This window comes from Stenella coeruleoalba, assembly GCF_951394435.1.
Source record: "Stenella coeruleoalba genome assembly, chromosome: 1".
NCBI lineage: Eukaryota > Metazoa > Chordata > Mammalia > Artiodactyla > Delphinidae > Stenella > Stenella coeruleoalba.
Window position 1 is genome coordinate 162937130 of NC_137169.1, and position 17055 is coordinate 162954184.

At 38.7% G+C, this 17055-nt stretch overlaps 1 protein-coding gene across 1 annotated transcript; it reads left to right on the forward strand.

Annotated features, from left to right (window-relative positions):
• The first annotated feature begins 6208 nt into the window (after positions 1–6208).
• LOC307185805 (C4b-binding protein alpha chain-like) lies at positions 6209–16759 on the forward strand. Its single transcript, XM_079920338.1, has 4 exons — positions 6209–6559; positions 14332–14502; positions 15620–15795; positions 16387–16759. The coding sequence occupies exons 2-4, from the start codon at positions 14340–14342 to the stop codon at positions 16522–16524; spliced, it is 477 nt and encodes a 158-aa protein (XP_079776464.1). The 5' UTR covers positions 6209–6559; positions 14332–14339; the 3' UTR covers positions 16525–16759.
• The last annotated feature ends 296 nt before the right edge of the window (positions 16760–17055 follow it).

The following is a 17055-nucleotide window of genomic DNA, read 5'->3' on the forward strand; positions in this document are numbered from 1 at the left end:
AGTTGTTAAGAGAGTAAATCTTAAGGGTTTTTATCACAAGAAAAAATTTTCTATTTGTTTAATTTTGAATCTATATGAGATGATGGATGTTCACTAAACTTATTGTGATAATCATTTCATGATACATGTAAATCAAATCATTATGCTGTACACCTTAAACTCTCATAGTGCTGTATGTCAATTATACCTCAATAAAACTGGGAAGGGGGTGGGGGTAAGAAGCTGCTTGCTCTCTGATTCCTTTTTCCCCATGGTGAAGGCTGAGATGCTGACAGAGTGCTGGTGAACCAACTTCCGCCATGCCGAGGAGGGTAGCATCCCGTGGGATGCTGAAGCAACAAGGAGGAAGGGACCTGGTCCTTGGTTAATCATGTGGGCAGAACTGCTGACCATCCTAAATGTCCTTATGCCTCCTGTTTCATGAAAGACAAATACATTTCTGTCTGATTTGAGCCACTGAGCTTTTGGATGTCCTGTTTCCTGACAAATACAGAGTGGGGAAGCCCCCAATATTATTGTTTATTAGTGTCTTCTCTGCTGCTGTCTAGTTTCTCCAGAGAAAGAGCTTCTGGTCTTCTGCTTGCTTATTTACAACTTGAACTTCTACCATGCAAGACGAGAAGATTATTGCTTCTATATTCTCTTTGGATTCTGTTTTCTCCCTCTACCACTCAGCCTATTTCCATCACATTACTTTTGCACTATCAACATTGAGAGAACTTTCATTTTTCCTGAAATAGTTGCTCCCTTTCCTAAACTGCAGAGGATTTACATTTGTCTCTTTGTTTTAATGAAATGTTTTCCCTTCCACTATGATTAGTTCATCTTTGCATTTCCCTCAGAGGTTTGCTCACAGTGATGCTGAATAATTATGTTGTGAGTAAAAAGTGTATACAGTTGTATGAAATGTTAATTTGGTGCTAAAGTTTAGTTCAGTCTAAGAAAGTCAGCTACAAAGCCTCAGCTGCCAAATATTCTCTGACCACAGGAAAATGAATTACACATAAGCGGATTATTTCTATTCTAGGTTTAATAACCTTGGGGAGAAGGAAATTGGTAAACCAGAGGCTCTGCCATGAAAAATTTTAACTAAGGGGAGACTCTGTTGATTGTACTGACATTTTGTATTTATGGGAGCCCAAAAAAGGGGCATGTTATTTTCTAAAACTCCTCTGAATCCAGGACTTATTCTTCTTAGTCCTTTTGTCACCAATTTCAGGCAAATAACCGATTTTCTGATACCAATAATGAGCCTATTTGCAGATTTAAAGATATGATGAGTTCTCTTATATTCAAAATATATTTAAATACTCTACATGAATTTATGTAATTAAAAAAATTTATTTCCCAAAACTATTTTTAGATGTCATCTAGCTCAATACCTGATGGAAGCTTGAGTACTGCAAGTTTTAAATTATATCCATTTTTAAGGTATACCAGAATGTACATGTTATCAATCTGGGTCTAATCAGGAGAGAGAAACCACACAATGATTTAAACAGGGTAAGTTAAATATAAAGAATTATTAAATTGTGATAAAATAGAAGCTATAGGCTCTAAGAAAACTCTATATGTTTCCCTAGGGCTGTGGGAAAGTACTCAAGAAAGGACAAACTTCAAAGGAGGGCCTTTTCCAATGCTTGGGTTTAGATCTCATTGGAAAAGGTATAATTGCAACCTACTAGATGCTGGGGAAGTTCAATGTTGCCTGGACCAGAGATGGTGTACAGAAACCACGCTTGGGAATGCAGGCAGGGCATAAATGAGCTACAGCTGATGAGTATGCACGTGGGCCTGAAGCTGGCCAGGGACACTAGAGCATTCTGTGTTAGTGAAGTGACTGCCGATGGTAACCAGGAGCATAGGTGTGCAGAGTGATAGGGAATCCAGTGACAAGCCTACAAGACAGAGATGGGGTGCAGGCACATGGCAGCTGGTGGCCAGGTGTGCAGGCATGCAGACAGAGTGCCAGTGTGGCGAGAGGCCTGGAATAGCACCGCTGTCAGGAGAACCACAGGAAGGTGGTGGCCAGACCAGTTCAGGGCTGCAAAATTACCATGGGATTCTGCATTCTGGGCACAGGGCTGGGGCAGAGTGCTAGTAGGTATCCTTACACTCACAATGCTAACCCACTGTGAAGCAGCAGGAAACAGCAGGAGCATATCTTCTTCCCACAATGTTCCTCTGGCACCCTCTACTGAGAAAGTTTAGCATCATGCTCACTGCAAAGCGGAAATGTTTAAAGGAATTCTGTTCATGATCACAGTTGTGTGTAATAAATGGTGAATTTGGAGCTAAAGGCAATACATTGATAAATAGCAGAGCATGAATAACTTAAAGTTGCTAAAATAAAAAGGTGAAGTCAAAATCACTCAACGATTGCTTAGAGTTAAATCTATAAAGAAGGAAATGCTGGAAGAGTAGCAGCAAATTTATTAAAATCTAGGTTTATAATCTAAATTTTGTTTATTTTCCACCAAGGAAAAAATGGGAAATACAATGGTTATGTATTTCCTATTGGTTGATAAAACTAAAAATATTTCTGACAGACGACCTTATTTGCTCTTACTAAAATAGGTGATATTAAAATAGAAAATTAAAATTTATCTCATGGGTTATTTTATAAGAAACTGTGAATAACGTCATGGACAGCACCATCACCAATTTCAAAGCTATTCTTCTAATAGCCAAATATATAGCCTTTTATAAGAACTGAGTTGATCTATTAAAACATAAGTTGAGATTGATGTTTTTGCAAGGAGTTAAGCTACTGTGAGTCTATCCAGACACATAGCTACTAAAGCTCTATTTTGAAGCAAAGATGGACCATGGAATATATAGAGAAATGAATAAATAAGCATCTCTGTTAGACTAGTGATTCTCCAATTTGTTGCATATGAGAATCACTGGGGGCATTTCAGTAATAATTCAGATACTTGAAGACTTACCAGATGTATTTGTAGGGGGTGGGGCCTGAGAGTCTGGATTTTTAACCACCACAGGGCATTTTTGGGAAACTGCCTGAACCAAATATGCAATCTCTCCTTGAGGGCAGCCCATAATCACTCACAGGTTGATAAAGTGGTTCAAAGGCCCACTTCCCTTGACCCAGTCTTGGACATCTTCAAAGGGCCATCCAGATTTCCAGTGCCCTGGAGATCTGCTGAAACTGTTTTTTTTACATCTTTATTGGAGTATAATTGCTTTACAATGGTGTGTTAGTTTCTACTTTATAACAAAGTGAATCAGTTATACATATACATATGTTCCCATATCTCTTCCTTCTTGCGTCTCCCTCTCTCCTACCCTCCCTATCCCACCCCTCCAGGGGGTCACAAAGCACTGAGCTGATCTCCCTGTGCTATGCGGCTGCTTCCCACTAGCTATCTACCTTACGTTTGGTAGTATATATATGTCCATGCCTCTCTCCCGCTTTGTCACAGCTTACCCTTCCCCCTCCCTGGGTCCTCAAGTCCATTCTCTAGTAGGTCTCTGTCTTTATTCCTGTCTTACCCCTAGGTTCTTCATGACATTTCTTTTTTCTTAAATTCCATATATACGTGTTAGCATACGGTATTTGTCTTTCTCTTTCTGACTTACTTCACTCTGTATGACAGACTCTAGGTCTATCCACCTCATTACAAATAGCTCAATTTCGTTTCTTTTTATGGCTGAGTAATATTCCGTTGCGTATATGTGTCACATCTTCTTCATCCATTCATCCGATGATGGACACTTAGGTTGTTTCCATCTCCGGGCTATTGTAAATAGAGCTGCAATGAACATTTTGGTACATGACTCTTATTGAATTATGGTTTTCTCAGGGTATATGCCCAGTAGTGGGATTGCTGGGTCATATGGTAGCTCTGTTTGTAGTTTTTTAAGGAACTTCCATACTTTCCTCCATAGTGGCTGTACTAATTCACATGCCCACCAGTAGTGCAAGAGTGTTCCCTTTTCTCCACACCCTCTCCAGCATTTATTGTTTGTAGATTTTTTGATGATGGCCATTCTGACTGGTGTGAGATGATATCTCATTGTAGTTTTGATTTGCATTTCTCTAATGATTAAGGATGTTGAGTATTCTTTCATGTGTTTGTTGGCAGTCTGTATATTTTCTTTGGAGAAATGTCTATTTAGGTCTTCTGCCCATTTTTGGATTGGGTTGTTTGTATTTTTGTTATTGAGCTGCATGAGCTGCTTATAAATTTTGGAGATTAATCTTTTGTCAGTTGCTTCGTTTGCAAATATTTTCTCCCATTATTAGGGTTGTCTTTTGGTCTTGTTCATGGTTTCCTTTGCTGTGCAAAAGCTTTGAAGTTTCATTAGGTCCCATTTGTTTATTTTCATTTTTATTTCCATTTCTCTAGGAGGTGGGTCAAAAAGGATCTTGCTGTGATTTATGTCAGAGAGTGTTCTGCCTATGTTTTCCTCTAAGAGTTTTATAGTGTCTGGCCTTACATTTAGGTTTAATCCATTTTGAGTTTATTTTCGTGTATGATGTTAGGGAGTGTTCTAATTTCATTCTTTTACATGTAGCTGTCCAGTTTTCCCAGCGCCACTTATTGAAGTGGCTGTCTTTTCTCCATTGTATATTCTTGCCTCCTTTATCAAAGATAAGGTGACCGTATGTGCGTGGGTTTATCTCTGGGCTTTCTATCCTTTTCCATTGATCTATATTTCTGTTTTTGTACCAGTACCATACTGTCTTGATTACTGTAGCTTTGTAGTTTAGTCTGAAGTCCGGGAACCTGATTACTCCAGCTCCGTTTTTCTTTCTCAAGATTGCTTTGGCTATTCAGGGTCTTTTGTGTTTCCATACAAATTGTGAAATTTTTTTTCTAGTTCTGTGAAAAATGCCATTGGTAGTTTGATAGGGATTGCATTGAACCTGTAGATTGCTTTGGGTAGTATAGTCATTTTCACAAAGTTGATTCTTCCAATCCAAGAACATGATATATCTCTCCATCTGCTTGTATCATCTTTAATTCCTTTCATCAGTGTCTTATAGTTTTCTGCATATAGGTCTTTTGTCTCCTTAGGTAGGTTTATTCCTAGGTATTTTATTCTTTTTGTTGCAATGGTAAATAGGAGTGTTTCCTTTATTTCTCTTTCAGATTTTTCATCATTAGTGTATAGGAATGCCAGAGATTTCTGTGCATTAATTTTGTATCCTGCTATGTTACCAAATTCATTGATTAGCTCCAGCAGTTTTCTGGTAGTATCTTTTGGATTCTCTATGTATAGTATCATTTCATCTGCAAACAGTAACTGTTTTACTTCTTTTCTGATTTGGATTCCTTTTATTTCTTTTTCATCTCTGATTGCTGTGGCTAAAACTTCCAAAATTATGTTGACTAATGGTGGTGAGAGTGGGCTACCTTGTCTTGTTCCTGATCTTAGTGGAAATGGTTTCAGTTTTTCACTATTGAGAACGATGTTGGTTGTGGGTTTGTCATATATGGCCTTTATTATGTTGACATAACTTCCGTCTATGCCTACTTTCTGGAGAGTTTTTATCATAAATCGATGTTGAAATTTGTTGAAAGCTTTTTCTGCATCTACTGAGATGATCAAATGGTTTTTCTTCTTCAGTTTGTTAATATGGTGTATCACATTGATTGATTTGTGTATATTGACGAATCCTTGCATTCCTGGGATAAACTCCACTTGATCATGGTGTATGATCCTTTTAATGTGCTGTTGGATTCTCTTTGCTAGTATTTGGTTGAGGAGTTTTGCATCTACGTTCATTAGTGATATTGGCCTGTAGTTTTTTCTTGTGACATCTTTGTCTGGTTTTTTTATCAGGGTGATGGTGGCCTCATAGAATGAGTTTGGGAGTGTTCCTCCCTCTGCTATATTATGGAAGAATTTGAGAAGGATAGGTGCTTAGCTCTTCTCTAAATGTTTGATAGAATTTGCCTGTGAAGACATCTGGTCCTGGGCTTTTGTTTGTTGGAAGATTTTAAATCACAGTTTCAATTTCAGTGCTTGTGATTGTCTGTTTATATTTTCTCTTTCTTCCTCATTCAGTCTCAGAAGGTTGTACTTTTCTAAGAATTTGTCCATTTCCTCCAGGTTGTCCATTTTATTGCCATATAGTTACTTGTAGTAATCTCTCATGATACTTTGTATTTCTGTGGTGCCAGTTACTTCTCCTTTTTCATTTCTAATTCTGTTGATTTGAATCTTCTCTCTTTTTTTTCCTTGATGAGTCTGGTAATTGTTTATCAATTTTATTTATCTTCTCAAAGAAGCAGCTTTTAGTTTTATTTATCTTTGTTATCATTTCCTTCATTTCTTTTTCATTTATTTCTGATCTGATGTTTATGATTTCTTTTTTTTTTTTTTTTTTTTTGCGGTACACGTTCCTCTCACTGTTGTGGCCTCTCCCGTTGCGGAGCACAGGCTCCGGATGCACAGACTCAGCGGCCATGGCTCACGGGCCCAGCTGCTCCGTGGCATGTGGAATCTTCCCAGACCAGGGCACGAACCCGTGTCCCCTGCATCGGCAGGCGGACTCTCAACCACTGCGCCACCAGGGAAGCTCCAAACTGTATGTTTTTATTCTTTTTTCTTTCCTTATTGCACTAGCTAGGTCCTCCAATATTTTGCTGAATAGGACTGATGAGAGTCAATATCCTTGCCTCCACTTCTAATCTTAAGGGAAAAGCATTCAGTGTTTTAGCAGTAAATGATAATATTTATAGTTTTTTTTTAAAACATAGGTTTCCTTACCTTGATAGCTTTCATTCCAAAGATCAGAGTACTAATGTGAGGGTCCTATGAACTGCTATACACTTGAGGACCACAGAAATGACCACCAGGTGGGTCCAAAAACTCAATAGATCACTGTGAGATTGACATGAACTAGGAATCCTTTATTGCCTGGCCCCTATAGCATCTATTTTAATGGGGTCATGGTGACACTTTATGTTCCCAGGTACCAGAGATAGTTCAGATACAACAAGTCTCTAAAGATTCTAGTGCACAATGACTTAAGTAAATTATTGAAGATTCCTTTGGGGTAAGGACTGGAGAAGTATACAATATATATACTTGTCATGGTGTTGCACAGTCCTTCCTCATAGGAATCTGTCCTCACTTTCAGTCTGAGAACTGGTGAGAAAATTACCAAGCGGGGAGAGTGGAAAGTAACTGAGTAAAAGATCATGACATTCAATGGAAGTAGTTGACCTTGGTCTTTGTATTATTCATTTTTGACCTCTTTTAATTATATTTCAAGAAATTCCCATGTTGGCTGATCCTTACCCTAAGGAACATCATATCTATTAACCCTCTTCACAGATTCTACAGGTCAGGATATCCTCTTCCCTTGGCTGCATTCCAACCTTACTGCCCTACATGCCTCACTCTTAAGGAGACTCTCATTTTCAGGGTCAGCGTTTCCACAACCTGAGAATAAGTTCTTATTTAATTTTGCATCCTAGGCACATCTCTTGCATCTCCCTGGTTCTAGCCCTCCAGTATTTTTCACCTAACCTGCTTTTGAAGGTTAAGTTCTTCCACTTAGCCCTGCTATCCTGGGATTCTATATTCCCCAGTGCTGCTAAACAACCACAGCATCTCCTACCATAAGATGCAGCCTTCAGAGAGCAAGCCACAACTAAGTTACTGTATAATTTTGGTCCTTGTCACTAGTACATTGCTTATTGTCCTCAGGGCTCCCATGAAGAAGATAGCAGGTTGGTCTTCTGGTTTTATAAATTAGATCATTCTAACACGTCTACTTCTCTGAGCCTTTGATCACTTCCTACTTAGCCTGCCATGGCTGTTCTGACATCTCTACACATTTAATATTGACTATCACTTTTACTAACCTTCCCAAATCATCCAGAAACATGTAAGAACTGACACTCAGGGCACTTGCCAGGGTGTTAAATCTTGTGTTAAGGGAGAATATCCCCTATCCTGACAAACTCTCCCTTATCCTGCTTTGGGATCCCCTCCTAGACATGCTCTCCTATCTCCAAACTCATGCTAACTAGGTCCCATAGATCCTGCATATGATTTCTCTCTTCCCTCAGCAGGCGTGGCATGCCTTTAGTCAGTTCATGCTGAGATTTGATTCCAGCTATTGGTCTGATGCCTGGAGGGGAGGTGGGGGGTAAATCTTGAGAAGGGCAATTATGGCCTTATAAGATATCTGTCACATTTGATTCCTCTGCATAGTCTTCAAGCAACAGGGGCACTATCTTATAACAAGGGATACTGGACCAATTATATAGGCTTTTTGGGTTTAGGGGAATCTGGCGTTCATGGTTCTGTAGTGCAACTACCCAGATATCCTCATTGAAAATCTAAAGACACCATTCCTTCCAAAAGGGTCCTGAGTCTGAGTAGGAGGCTTGCCAGGGCTAAGAATTCACCTTTTATTGAAGTTCTAGTATTCCTTTATGATTATACCCTGAACCTGGTCCTTAGCATGATTAGCCTCCCAGCTACCTGAGATAACGGTTTCTTTAAATAGTAACTAGTAGCTTTCACACTTGGATTTGAATTGTGATTGATTGTGTTGAGCTCTCACTTTCAGGCCTGTATCAATGGTACTCAACTGTCCCTTGCAAAATCCTAATAATTGCTATTTTTATTACACTTCTCAAATGTCAGAGATATTGCACAGCCAATGCATCTCCTTCCATCTACATGCCATGAGAGTTTACCAGGTAAAAATGTTTTTTGTTGCAAGGATACAGCAAGCCAGGACTATCAATATTTCATGAATCACCAGAGATGGAGTCTTGATGGTCAGTTGGCTGAAGAATGATCCAATTCTAGAATCCCATTCTTAGAGTTTGCTTCCTAGATGCATTAGTGGTACAAACTGTCTTCATTCAGCTTCTTCAGAAGGCATTCAGATGCATGTGAATTTTTGATGCTGTGATCTTCAGCAAAAACAAAAAGAAAAAACAACTCTAGGGGAATAAAGCAGCAGGATACGGAGAGAAAGGAGCTGATCAAGGACTGTTCTCAGGTTAAGTGGAGAATCACCTGATCCATGGTGGCTCTAGAGAGTAGATTGCACCACAGCTTTGTCCAGCCTTGAGGCAAGGAGTCATAGCTTTTGTATTCCAATATCAGTCGGCATTCGTTGCTCCTGGGGGACAGGGTATAACTTCCTAGATACATCAGGATGGGGTGTTTCTTGCCATCCCAGCACATTCTCTGGAGGAGGTCACAGGTCCAAGCCATTAACTGCAGCACCAGCAGCAACTGGAGGGTAAGACTACTATTGAGTAAAGGCCAACAATGCTGATTTACTCCCAAATGGTTGGTTCAGTGTTCTGAAGGAAAACCATTATTGGCCAGTAAGTGGAAATTATTTTGGTATAAAGAAAAAATCTTGAATTTATAAGCAGTCTTGGGTTCAGAATTTGGCTTAGCTGCTCATTATCTGAAATGTTTGGGGGCAGTTTACTTAATCTATTTGAACCTGTTTCCTCATCTATGCAAAGAGGAAGGTAAGAACCAGGTCACAGGTTTTTCTGAGGATCAGTTATGATAACTTAGGTAAAGTTCTGGTATATGACGTGCTTAAAGATTAAAAGCATCTCAGCAAAACTTTCTGGTTAATCATTAAATTGCTTTATTGTGGCTCCTCTTTCTAAAGGCAGCAGCCATTTAGTAGGTTTCCTATTGTTTTCTTTCTATCTAGGAAGTTGAAATTTAATTTTGTTTTCTTTAGTATGCCAAAGGTGTTCACTCAGCTATATTTGGTAATGCTCCTCATTTATTTTTGATAAGTAGGCATTTTGGCTATTATTGATATGTAGAGTCACTCCAGGTCAGCTGAGTAGTGAAGCTCATTAGGACAGTTCCCAGAACTTAGTCTTCTCTTTTGTTTAGCCAACTATCTTCATCTCCTCTAGGAACAGTAATCCACAGTTGGTGGGCAAAGTATAGAATCCACGTTAGTAGTTTCTTCTGGCCCACTAAAGGAGACAAAATTTAGGAAATGATCTGGATGAATAGACAGGCAGTCCCAGATGGTTAAGAGAAATCTTAGTCTTGATGGTTAATAATCCATGAAAAATAACATATGTGCCTTCCATCCACTTGTCTTTTCATGCTTAGAGACAAAATTTTGGGCTTCACTCAAATCCAGCATCATTCAGATATTCTGAGAGTCATAATAAATCTTCCTTTCTTCTTAACTCATCATCCTCAACAATTTAACTTTCTGTGCATGCTTTTTCTGTGCTACAAACACAGGCTAAAATAGTTTCTACACTAGAATATCTTCCTAGAGTGAATTATTTGCTTTTTTATGTGCATTAGAAGACCCAGGAAATAGGGAAAAGAACTTCCTACTGAAGTATTGTGAGAATAATTATTGTCTGGGCAAGATCTTTAGTATTTTCACACTGAGAGACATTTTACTCTGTTCTGGCTAGACTGTGGGCTATCTAGGGAGAAACACAATTTTCTAGACTTTTAAAAAACCTATTTATCTGTGAGCAATTCATACCCCTGATTAAAGAAAGCACTCCCTGGACAGGGACTGCTTCTCAGACGTCTTATCTTCCCTCATGCTATGGCTTCTACCTCCTGAGGAGACAACTGTGCATCAGACACTGTGCATCATGAGCTGAAGTCCTTGCACCATGTGTTCTTGTTTACTCAGAGAACATCATGTATATAAATCCAGAAAGGAATTCATCATGTTCTGTATCTGAACTGCAAGAAAGTCTTGGGGTTACAATAGTAAATACATACAGAATTCCTGAGGCCTCCAGATGCTTCTGCCCAAGAAGGAGCCTTCTGAGCTTGTCCCTGTCAGAGCTATGCCAAGCACCTGGCCTTCTAGTCACTCCCCTAATCCCTCCCCTTTACTGACACATAGCTGGGCTTTGTCAAGGCTGCTTTTCTTTGCTTAGGCACCATTTCAACTGTTGCTTACTTTTCCTCATCTTGATCCAAGGTGTCTGAGAACAGCTGAGCGCCACTGTGGCCCCTCTGAGACTGTGCCATGGCCACCAATTTGTCTTGCATTTTCCCAGCACTGCATTTTTTTGGGGTCTTGGTGCTATTGCTGTGCCCTTCCTGCTTGTGTGGTGAGTACAGAGGTTATGGGAAAAGGGGGTATTTTCTCTAACATATGTAGAAAAATACCCAATTAAGAATTAATCAAATACAGTGAAATGCAGGGAGATCAGCTCGGTGCTTTGTGACCACCTAGAGGGATGGGATAGGGAGGGTGGGAGGGAGACGCAAGAGGGAGGAGATATGGGGATTATGTATATGTATAGCTGATTCACTTTGTTATAAAGCAGAAACTAACTCACCATTGTAAAGCAATTATACTCCAATAAAGATGTAAAAAAACAAAAAGAAAAACAAAACAAATTCAGTGAAATGATGGTATATCATAATCTTTTTGAAAGAGTGCAATGAACTATATTAATAAGAAATAAAATTTAAGTATAAAAGAAGTTGTTCCAATTCAGATAGAGGATTTTATAGTGTCTAGAATAACAAAGTGTTGAAATGCAAAAATTCTTGTGAGGCTGCTTTAGCAAGGAATAATCTTTAATTTTTAAATCAATTTCTTGAATTTAAATGCTCTAAAATGCTTAATACAGATTACTTTCCAAATAGGTTAATTATACCATCTACAATCTTAGTTATTGCTTAATTTTTAAAAATTCCATCCATAAACAAAAATATTTTCTGTTATTACAAATACGGAGTAAATTTTCTAGAGTAAAAATATAGAGTACTTCATGAATTCTAAACCATTATATAAAAGTAAGGCATGGTTATTGAAATGTAAGAAAATCTTTAGCAATGAATGAGAAGCCAAAGCATTTGAGAGAACTTACCAGAACTGAAGACCCGTCACTATGAAAATTAATTTATTTTTACAGAATTTAGATGGAAATGTCCTCTAAGCAAAGTGATGTTTTACTCTTTTGTTAGCTAACATTTTATCTAGGAGAATTAATTTTCATAATAAATTTAAAATATTTATGAATTTGTTCCCTGAAACAGCTGTCATGGCATAAAAATGGGAGATTTGGGATAGCTTAGAGGGAATATTCTGAGCTGAAAATAATGGCTGAATGCTCTTATGTGAGCTAGCTTACTGATTTAGAAATGTGGAAGCCATGTTTTCTTCCTCACTGAGACTGGTAAGGGGGAAAGCATGGGTTAATTAAGGAATATCTATATTTGAAAGATGATTTTTCATATCAGATGCATGAACATTATTGAGGGACAGTATTAATTTAGGTTATAGTATCAGTACAGGATAAAGAACTTTATGCTTGGGGGTTTTCAGTCCTCCAACTTCATCTCTAAGTTCCCCTCTTCTAGAGACTGAGGTAGTAGAGGAAAGCCTTATCAAATTTGTCAACAAGTCTTTCAATTATTTTTTCATGTTTCTGTTTCCCTTTTCCTTTCTCTTCTGTTCCCTCAAATCTTCCCATTACCCATGACCCTGACTCTCTGAAATGGCATTTAATGTCTGCCAACTCTGATGTAAATCTCCCTTTCTGATTCTGCCTCCCCTCTCTCACAGTAATGACCTTCTGAGGCCAGAGACTTCGCCATTGCCTCAATATCCATCTGCCTCTCACATCTTGTCAACTACTTACCTTCTATCCGTCCTTCAAGGTATCTCCAACTTATTCCTGGATGCCTTCCCTGGATACTCTGGTGCCCAGTTCTGTCACCACCTTCTCCTACAGAACTAATTTCCTGTTCTAATCCTCTGGCACAAGTGTGACTAGTGTTGTGGTAGAACTATTTGTATGGTTAAATCTTATGTTTTAAAGTACACTGCAAGAAAAGCCCAGTACAGAACTGCATATATGTGCTTACTTATAAAAACTAAGAGCCATTTTTATATTTTTATGGAGGTGCTTAATCTGAGGTTTAAGAAAGGCTGTATGGAAGCTGTTGATTTATACACAGATGAATTTATTTTCCTCACAACTAAAACAGAACTTACTTGGAGTTACCGTTACTATGCTTTCTGAACCCTCCAGAGTTGAAGTTTTGGGAGGAGCACAGGTAAGGGAAACAAGAACCTGAGCTGGCTCTTGGCCTCATGGGTATTTAAAGCTTATTCTCTCTTGTGAGTTTTTTTTTTTTTTAATTGGTCCTTCATCATCACTGAGGATCTTCTAAGTGCAATTTGCAGTTCAGAGTCTGGCTGATCCAGGGATCCACCTCTGATTCTGGTTGTTCATTTCCTATTTCCTATCTCCTAGGTATCATCTGGTGACTTCTAGAGTTATTTTGTTTTTACAGAGGGCTTCCTCCCTCCTCAGGAGACCCTTTTGGACTGGCCTGAGGACAATTCCACCATGACTGTCTTTCTCATGCAGCCCATTTCTAATCTACTTGAAGTGCTAACTCAGCCTTGCTTCTGATAATGTCAGGAGTCCAGGCCAACCTCAAAGCAGCAGAGATCTGTTCTTCAGTCTCACCTTAGAGCCTTAGAGTGCCTGTCACTAGACAGCCCATCCTTTGCCTTTTAGATTTCTCAGACAGGAGCTGGACACTAGTTCGCTGTGACTAACGTCCCCCCAGCCTGAAAGGAGCCACATTAGGTTTTCTCAGTGATCTCCTGAGGGTCCTTCTCTCAATGTGAAGCATAAATTCTCTCACACATTAGCCTCACCTGGGACTACAGGTGGTGTTCACAGGATATCGAAAGCTTTATAAAAATACTTCCCCAACTATTATTCTTAAAATAATTTAAATTTCTGACCTGTCTTAAATTCCTGACATTGTCTTTAAGTGAGGGAGGTAAGAGTTTTCTAACTGGTTTCTGAGCTACTTGCTTAATCAAATATGGAGCATTGCTAGACTTTGCAAGTCACAGGAGAGTATTGTTCTTCAGCCCAGACTTTCATTTTATGGCCTTTAAGCATCCACTGATGCCGTAGAAAGTGAAAGTCCAATGATCAGTACCGAGAGCAGAATTCCAGAAAGTGACAGTGGACTTTGTACTAACACAAACCTGAGATGAATCCTCAATTTGATTCATGTTCCTGGTACTTACTAGCTGTGACCTTATACGGTTGTGTTTCCTTTTCTCTAATGTGGGTCTAATGCTCATACGGCCTCAGAGAGTTAGCATGAGGATTAAATGGTATAATATATATATGATGATTAACACAGTGGCTAGCAAGTGGTTAAGAACTCAATAAATCATTCCTAGTGATTTTAAGTAAATGAAACATACCTCAGCAGTATAATTTAATGACTTTGTTCTATAAAATGGGAAGAGTCCATCACTCTGAATAGTTAATTAAACTCTAGCTCATTCTCTTCGACCCTTCTCTTTTGCCATTCAAGACTGCGACATGTTTCCTAGCATTGCCCATGGATCCTATGAAGATGTGAGTCCAATTTTTTCCTTTACTACTGTGGTGCAGTATAAATGTGATGAAGGATATATTCTGGTTGGAGAAGAAAAAATCACCTGCAGAAATTCACATTGGTCATCTCTAGCTCCTCAGTGTAAAGGTAACTCCACTTTACTGATGGCCCTTGCTAAGATGGTAGGACTACCATGCAAGTTCTGACAGTATGGTTTCTCCCCAGCGAGAGGCAGCACTTAGAAATTTGTATGTATGTATGTATGTATTTATTTATTCATTTCCTGTATTTAATACTTGGATGTGGTACTGTGCTGTTTAAAAAATATGTGTGGTATTAAAAAATATTTGTCTCAAAAATATTCTTCTATGTTATCTTCCAGAGCTTTGTGCTTTACCTTTCCCATTGATATCCCCAGCCCACTTGGAATTCCTACGGGTTTATAGTGTAAAGTAGCGGTCAAAATTTGTTTTTCTCCAATGAGTAGTCAATGAACCCAGCACCACATTAAATGGATCGTAGTTTTCACACTGCTCTACAGTACTACCTTTATCAATATTCAAGAGTTAGAGATAATAATTTTTAATTTAAGAGAATAGTGAGGATTCAGCAAAATTTTAGTGAATTCTTGTGAAAGTTAGAATGAGGACTCATGGAAAAATCCCAAACGTCCTTGAAGTATCTGGTATCTCCATTAGTACCTGGTGCATGTCATCACCTCCTCATAGAAAAGCTGACCTGATATGAGACCAAGATTAGGTGTGCATTTTTTTTTTTCTTACCACACGGCTAACAGCAACTCAAGTGTCTAATTTCCCACCATTGTCTCCATTTAATACAGGAAGATACTAAGGGCATAAGAATAGAAATTACATACTTAAGATGCTGAAAAGAGTCAGGTTTTGACATACAGTAGTTTTTAAAACTCAGATTTTAGACCACAATACCTAGGTTTATATCATAATCATGTCACCTAAAAGCTACGCAACCATAGACAAGTCACATAAATTGTCTTTACCTAATTTTTCTCTCCAGCAAAGTGTAGATAATAATAGTGTTTTATGTTGGTGATAGCTATACATTAACATTAATATTGTTGTTATTAATTTTATTGTTATAATAATACAATAAACGTAGTTAAAGAACAACTCTCAGACTGCAGGCAAAATTTACTATCAGTGTTTCTCACCCCCCAGTATTCTTTCCTATTGTAAAATCTTATTCTGAGAATCACAAAATGATCAAAATCGTGTTTCCATTATAGCTCTATGTCTGAAACCAGAGATAAAAGATGGAACTTTGTCTCTGGACAAGTATAAGTATGTTGAGTCTGAAACTGTCACTGTCCAGTGTGACTCTGGCTATAGTGTGGTCGGCTCTCCGAGTATCATCTGCTCAGAGAACAGAACCTGGTACCCAGAAGTGCCCAAGTGTGAGTGGGTAAGTGGCAGACACTTCGGGGTATTCTATCACATTGTAAAAATTGTAACCTGCTCCAGAGCACTGTTCCAGCCAACACTGATGAGATCTGACTTTTATTGGGACTCATTTCTGAGTTGTTTAAATCAATTTCAGAATCAGCACTTTTACTCTCAAAGCACATGTTGAGCTCTTAAAGCAAGTTCTAATTCTCTTATTTTATAGCAAGAAAGACCAAGCCCCTAGATAGGAAGGTTCCATAGATATAGGCAACCTGGCTCCCAGCTCTACATTTTCTATTACAGTAAGTGCTATGCTTTTGCATAGACATCAGATCCATCCTTTCAGCTGACCCTGAAGAAGTTCCCCGGGTATCTTCTGCAGTGCTGTTCCTTCTCTGCTTAGTTTCATTGCTGCCTTAGAGCAATGCTGGTCTCGATCTTAGGGCAAATACTTTGCTGAGATGCACAAAGTATCTTCTGATTTCTTGCATCGGTCCTAAGGAGGGTCTTGATACTCCAATTTTATTGTCATCAATAGGCATCCTGAAGTAATCTTATACCTTCACAGTTTGGAGAGAAGCCTCTCAAACCATCCTTTTATCTCTTTTAGGAAGTTCTCTCGGGCTGTGAACAAGTACTCGCAGGCAGGAAACTCATGCAGTGTCTCCCAAATCCAGAGGATGTAAAAATGGCCCTGGAGGTGTATAAACTGTCTCTGGAGATTGAAAGATTGGAGCTACAGACTTGAAGTGGAGCACCAGTTAAAAATCAGTACATCTATTTCCCCTCTCTTCCCCTTAAAAACAGAGAATTAGGTACATTTCCCTTATTAGCAACTCTACTGGTCCTTAAGTGCTATTATTTACTGAAAAAATACCTGTGTTAGAAGAATCTTTGAAATTTTTGACGCCACTGCTAATGTGGAACTATTGGTGGTTTATATCCTATCTCATTTTAAGCTTCTGCTTCCTTAGGTTTGGTGGAATGGCAAAAATAAATAATCACCTGTCAAAAATGCAGTGTCTTTGTTTTCACTTTGATTCCCTTGGAATGAGAAATTAGGGCCCTATGTCAATCACTTCCTGATGCTTCTCAAATTAATGCCTCTTTTCTATTTTCATACTGGAGCCTTGTCTGAGATGTATTTACACTACATCTTCACTTCCTACTCACCCTTCAGTGCCCAGGTCAAATATTACGTCTTCCTCCGTCTTTTCCTTTCTCTTTCTATTGATTACCAATATTTTCTCTGGAACAACTTCTCAGTTCCTCTTTATAT